The sequence below is a fragment of the Chiloscyllium plagiosum genome, unplaced genomic scaffold (genome assembly GCF_037043375.1).
Source record: "Chiloscyllium plagiosum isolate Xiang-an unplaced genomic scaffold, Cpla_swu_hap1 HiC_scaffold_6, whole genome shotgun sequence".
Taxonomy (NCBI): domain Eukaryota; kingdom Metazoa; phylum Chordata; class Chondrichthyes; order Orectolobiformes; family Hemiscylliidae; genus Chiloscyllium; species Chiloscyllium plagiosum.
The window spans coordinates 126894752-126901472 of record NW_028270144.1 but is presented as its reverse complement, the minus strand read 5'-3'; the positions used below and the strand labels follow the sequence as shown (position 1 = coordinate 126901472).

Genomic DNA, 6721 nt, shown 5'->3' with positions numbered 1-6721 from the left:
AAAAAGGGGAGAAATATTTATATTAAATATATTAAAGAGTATATTATATTAAATATATTAATGAGTATTTATATTAAGCTGAGAGAAGGTGAGTCATGGCTCCAGAAGCAAAGGTACCAATAAAGAGGTGATAATGACAGTGTATAGAGAGATGATAGGGAGATGAGGAGCTGTGAACGACCAAGGTTTCACATTGTCACCCGGACTCTTTTTCCGGAGACTCATGCTTCCGGTGGGGCAGTAGTACCGGAAGTCATAATGTTTGTCGGCCATTGTTGTTGATGGGTGTGTGTTTTTCATTAAACCGAAACCGAGAGATTGGCAGAAGAAGGCTACTTTGGTTTCGGTCGCCGGAACCTTTCGGTATTTGATTCTTTGAGGTGAGATCGCTCGGTGCGGCGGCAGGTCCCCCCGGAGTAGCGCCTCCTGCCCGGGGATATAGAAGACTTTCCCAGCCGCGGTGCTCTCTGGGAACAGCCGCCTTCCATTGACGCCCAGAGCCTGAGGCCCCAGAACATACTCCCCAGTGGCCTGGGAGAGACAATAGGGACGGGAGGGGCAAAAAGAAAGCTACCTGAGAAAGTCCATTTTATTCTCGTTTCAGAAACAAAAACAGAAGTTGCTGAAAAAGTGCAGCAGGTCTGGCAACATCTGTGGAGAGAAATCAGAGTTAAAGATTCGGGTCGATTGATCCTTCATCAGAACTGATTTTAACTGGAAAAGGTTGGTATGTATGCTGAAGATGTGGAGGCGAAGAATAAACGATAGGTGGAGAAAAAAAAACAGTTGGGGAGACATAGAAATGAGACAACGAGCTCGGTGTGCCAAACTGACCTTTTCTGTTTTTTTTCTGTCTCTGTGGGCTCCATCCCCACCTATTATTTACCCCTTACTCCCGCCCCGCCATCGTCAGCGTATACACCAGCCTTTTCTGGACTAAAATCAATTCTGAAGAAAGGTGACTGAACGTGAAGCATTAGTTGAAACTTTATTGCTGGAATAGCACAGCAGGTCAGGCAGCATCCAGGGAACAGGAGATTCGACGTTTCGGGCACAGGCCCTTCTTCAGGAGGGCCTGTGCCCGAAACGTCGAATCTCCTGTTCCCTGGATGCTGCCTGACCTGCTGTGCTGTTCCAGCAATAAAGTTTCAACTTTGATCTTGAGCATCTGCAGACCTCACTTTCTCCTCGAACGTGAAACAGTAACCTTGCTTTCTCTCCACGGCTGCTGTCAGACTTGGAGTTTTGTTTTCCAGCAATTTATCTTTTAATTTATATATCCCTAATTGGGCCCCAACTGGAGTATGCCAAATAAAACACAAAGTGCTGGACAAACGCACCAAGTGCGGCAGCGTTTGTGGAGAGAGAGAGAGAGAAAAACACAGTTTTGATTACTCTTTATCAGAAATGATGGTGGAGATGCTGGTGTTGGACTGGGGTGTACAAAGTTAAAAATCACACAGCACCAGGTTATAGTCCAACAGGTTTAATTGGAAGAACCAGCTCTCGGAGCGACGCTCCTTCATCAGGTGATAGTGGAGGAGCGTCGCTCCGAGAGCTGGTGCTTCCAATTAAACCTGTTGGACTATAACCTGGTGTTGTGTGATTTTTAACTTTATCAAAAATGGTTTGTTTTGCTGATTTTATATTCCTTTAATACCGGAAGTACACGCGGCTACCCGAATATTGCACATGCCGTTTACCCGGAGCATTTCTGCTGTTGCACACCCGCATCCTGGGGCGGGTAAGAATTTAACGTAACACCGGATGTTGCTGTTGCTCGGGTCAGATCTGGGCCTCCGGTCAGTGATTCTTCAGCCCGTCTTCCAGAGGTGGGTTACAGAACTTTAACCCTGGTTTCTCCCCGAACCTCTGTTATGAACTCTAACCCCTGACCCCTATCTCTGACTCCCAACTCTTGACATTAATCTTAAGCCTAACTCCTCCCAAAACAACCTAGAACATTACAGCATAGTACAGGCCCTTCGGCCCACATGGAGGTGCTGGGCCTCCTTCACCGCCGCTCCCTCACCACCAGACGCCTGGAGGAAGAACGCCTCATCTTCCGCCTCGGAACACTTCAACCCCAGGGCATCAATGTGGACTTCAACAGCTTCCTCATTTCCCCTTCCCCCACCTCACCCTCGTTCTCAACTTCCAGCTCAGCACTGTCCCCATGACTTGTCCGGACTTGTCCTACCTGCCTATCCCCTTTTCCACCTATCCACTCCACCCTCTCCTCCCTGACCTATCACCTTCATCCCCTCCCCCACTCACCTATTGTACTCTATGCTACTTTCTCCCCACCCCCACCCTCCTCTAGCTTATCTCTCCACGCTTCAGGCTCTCTGCCTTTATTCCTGATGAAGGGCTTTTGCCCGAAACGTCGATTTTCCTGCTCCTCAGATGCTGCCTGAACTGCTGTGTTCTTCCAGCACCACTAATCCAGAATCTGGTTTCCAGCATCTGCAGTCATTGTTTTTACCTCGATGTTGTGCCGACCTGTGGAACCAATCCAAAGCCCACCTATCCTACACTATTCCATTATCATCCACATGTTTATCCAGTGACCATTTAAATGCCCTTAACGTTAGTGAGTCTACTACAGTTGTTGGCAGTGCATTCCATGTCCCTACTACTCTCTGAGTAAGGAAACCACCTCTGACCTCTGTCCTATATCGATCACCCCTCAATTTAAAGCTGTGTCCACCCGTGCTAGCCATCACCATCTGAGGAAAAAGCCTCTCACTGTCCACCCTATCTAACTCTCTCTGATTGTCTTGTATGTCTCAATTAAGTCACCTCTCAACCTTCTCTCTAACGCAAAACAGCCTAAAGTCCCTTAGCCTTTCCTCATAAGACCCTCCCTCCATACCAGGCAACATCCTAGTAAATCTCCTCTGAATCCTTTCCAAAGCTTCCACATCCTTCCTATAATGCAGTGACCAGAATTGTATGCAAGATTCCATGTGTGGCCGCACCAGAGTTTCGTATTGCTGCAGCATGACCTCATGGCTCCGAAACTCAATCCCTCTACCAATAAAAGCTAACACTGTATGCCTTCTTAATAACACTATCAACCTGAGGTGGCAACTTTCAGGGATCTATGTACGTGGACACCGAGATCTCTGCTCATCCACACTACCAAGAATGTTACCATTAGCCCAGTACTCTGTATTCCTGTTACACCTTCCAAATTGAATCACCTCACACTTTTCTGCATTAAACTCCATTTGTCACCTCTCAGCCCAGGTCTGCAGCTTATCTTTGTCCCTCTGTAACCTGCAACATCTTTCAACACTATCCATGACTCCACCGACCTTAGTGTCATCTGCAAGTTTACTAACTCATCCTTTTATGCCTTCGTCTAGGTCATTTATAAAAATGACAAACAGCAGTAGCCCCAAAACAGATCCTTGTGGTACACCACTAGTAACTGAACTCCAGGATGAACATTTCCCATCAACCATCACTGTCTTCTTTCATCTAACCAATTTCTGATCCAAACTGCTAAATCACCCTCAATCCCATGCCTCTGTATTTCGTGCAATAACCTACCATGGGGAACCTTATCAAATGCCTTCCTGAAATCCATATACATCACATCAACCGCTTTACCTTCATCCACCTGTTTGGTCGCTGTCATAAAGAACTCAATGAGGTTTGTGAGGCACGACCTACCCTTCACAAAACTGTGTTGACTATCGCTAATCAACTTATTCCTCTCTGGCTGATTATAAATCCTATCTCTTATAACCTTTTGCAACACTTTACCCACAACTGAAGTAAGGCTGACTGGCCTATAGTTACCAGGGTTGTCTCTATTCCCCCTCTTGAACAAGGGAGCAACATTTGCTATCCTTCAGTCTTCTGGCACTATTCCTCTAGACAATGATGACATAAAGATTAAAGCCAAAGGCTCTGCATTCTCCTCCCTGGCTTCCGAGGATAAATCCCAGCCAGCCCAGGGGACTTAACTATTTTCACACTTTCCAGAATTGCTAACACTTCCTCATGAATGTCAATCCCGTCCAGTCTAGTAGCCTGTATCTCAGTATTCTCCTCAACAAAATTGTCTTTTTCCAGTGTGGATACTGATGAAAAATATTCATTTAGCACATCCCCTACCTCCTCGGACTCTGCGTACAATCGCAACTTGATTGGCCCTAATCTTTCTCTAGTCATTCTTTTATTCCTGATATACCTATAGAAAGAATCAAGGAAAACCTGAAAGCTATCTGCCAGTGACTTCTCATGTCCCCTCCTGGCTCTTCTTAGCTCTCCCTTTAGGGCTTTCCTGGTTAACTTGTAACCCCTAACCTCCTCTAAACCCAACTCCTAATTATGACTGAACACTTAATTTCGATTTGTAACTCTGCTTCCCCCTATCCTTCACCTCAAATCTGCCTACTGTTTGACCCTGACCCTACATTTCAATCCTTGAGCCACGGTCCATGGGCTCCCATGAGGTGGTGAAGCAGGAAAAGTCTGAGCTGTGGAGTGGCCCTATTCATTTTGATGAATAAAAAAACAATATTTAACTTTTGCAGGCTACAGGAGTTTCCAAAAATGACGGCTCCTAACTCCCGAGGTCACAACTGGAGCAGGAAGTCGGAGGAGGAGGAGGAGGAGGATGATCCTGTGGATCAGATGATCTCTAGGACGGGGTGTGCTAGCTTCCATCGAGCTGTACAGGACTGTATGGCAGAACACCAGGACTGGCGACAGTGTCAGCGCTCTGTGCATGACTTCAAACAGTGCATGGCAGAATACCAGCGACTGCGAGCTAGCCAGCTTGGCCAACGCCAGCCGAGCCCAGCTGGCAGCTGAAATCTGGGCGAATCAACAACCTCTTTAGTTCGTTTTGTTCTTTCAGGTACTTTCAAAAATAAAAAAAAAAATTCTGAAGACTGTTAGCAGCGAAGATTTCTGTTTTTGTTTATAAATCCCTGATTGGAGTGTAGCTGGAGTATGCCAGATAAAACACAAAGTGCTGGATGAACTCAGCAGGGCTGGCAGTATTCAAGGAGAGAGAGAAACAGTTAATGTTTTGAGTCTGATGGCTCTTCGTCAGAACTGTTTTATTTTTGTCTTTTGCAAAGACTTTGGCTGAAGCTGTGAACATATGTATATTTTTCAGTGCAGAACCTGCCATTTAAGCTCCACACAAGCCTCCTCCAGCCTGTGCCTGTCTAAAAAATGTGAATGTAGTGAGCATGATACACCATTCAGTTATGGGTCCCTATTCTAAGGGATGTGCAGTGCTGCTTTTCAACAGAGTCTGAGGTGTCTGAGGTCTGAAGTACTGCACTTTATAATTGTAGCGCTAGATTCAGCCCCTCAAACCCAGGCCTCAGTCTGGGGTGGAGGACAGGGAATAAAATCCTGATAATGCAGACCTGTCATTGCTGATGGAGGAGGCTTGAAGCAGGCGAATTGAAATGTAAGTTTATTTCAAGTTGCCTTTATTTGCATCTTACATTGGACAAGGGTAAATGGAAAATTGCAGTGATCAGAAAATGTTTTTTGAGACCTAGAAGACCCAGCATTAAATGAACTGATTTTTTTGAATAAAATGCTGACGTATTGCTTAATGCTAAGTCTCCCATGGTGAATAAAGCTCCACAATGTTTCCTACGTTTGTGCTGTGCTGGTTTGCATTCTGTACCGAGCTGAAATTGTGCCCAGTGTCATCATATTTCTGGAACATTTCAGGGTGACACAGTGGCTCAGTGGTTAGCACTGCTGTCTCAAAGTGCCAAGAACCCAGGTTCAGTTCCTGCCTCGGGCAACTGTCTATGTGTGGATTTTGCATATTCTCCCCGTGTCTGCGTGGGTTTCCTCTGGGTTCTCCGATTTCCTCCCAGAATTCAAAGATGTGCAGGTTAGGGTGAATTGGCCATGCTGAATTGCCCATAGCGTTAGGTGCATTAGTCAGGGGTAAATATAGGGTAGAGGAACGGCTCTGGGTTGGTTACTCTTTGGAGGGTCAGTGTGGACTTTTTGGGCTGAAGGGCCTGTTTCCATACTGTAGGGAATCTAATCTTAAAAAAAAAAGTGCCAAAATCTGCTTCTTCAGACTTGACATAGAGTCAAAGAGTTATGCAGCATGGAAACTCTGTTTCTATTCTGAGGAAGCAGAGAAATACTTCAGATATTTAGCATAAGAACTAGAAACAGACAGAGAGTGTTGTGCCTGCTTCACCATTTGGTAAAATGATATCTGATCTGATGATAACCTTCACTCCATGTTCCTGTCTGTGCTTCCTCATTATCAGAAACCTGGCTAACTCAACTTCGAATGTATTCAGTGACAGCTTCCACTGCCTTGTCGATAGAGAATTCCATAAACTACCCCTCTGAGGGAAGAAATTGCTCTCTCTTTGTCTTCATTGGGTGAGCCTTTTATTATATTCTTCACAGGACCTGAGTGTTGCTGGATGAACCAGCATTTATTGCCTGTCCCTAGTTGCCCTTGAGAAGCTGGTGGTGAGTTGCTTTCTTGAACTGCTGCAGTAGGTTGATCCACAAGTATACTCGAGTCCTGGGATTTTGGCCTAACATCACTTAGTAGGAACAGTAATATATTTCCAAGTCAGGATGGAGAGTGGCTTGGAGGGGAACTTGCAGGGGGTGGTGTTCCCATGTATCTGCTGACTTGTCCTTCTAGGTGGAAGTGGCCATTGGTTTGGAATGTGCTGTCTGAGGAGCCTTAGTGAAC

The 6721-nt window shown here is 45.7% G+C and overlaps 1 protein-coding gene across 3 annotated transcripts; it reads left to right on the top strand.

Moving 5' to 3' along the window:
* Positions 1 to 281: 281 nt before the first annotated feature.
* On the top strand, positions 282 to 5637 carry coa4 (cytochrome c oxidase assembly factor 4 homolog). Of its 3 annotated transcripts, none has more exons than XM_043692817.2 (2): positions 282 to 380; positions 4551 to 5637. In XM_043692817.2, the coding sequence occupies exon 2, from the start codon at positions 4570 to 4572 to the stop codon at positions 4828 to 4830; it is 261 nt and encodes an 86-aa protein (XP_043548752.2). In that variant the 5' UTR covers positions 282 to 380; positions 4551 to 4569; the 3' UTR covers positions 4831 to 5637. The 3 variants fall into 3 exon arrangements, with proteins under 3 accessions (XP_043548752.2, XP_043548753.2, XP_043548749.2); XM_043692818.2 differs by lacking the exon at positions 282 to 380 and adding an exon at positions 591 to 723; XM_043692814.2 differs by lacking the exon at positions 282 to 380 and adding an exon at positions 1688 to 1832.
* The last annotated feature ends 1084 nt before the right edge of the window (positions 5638 to 6721 follow it).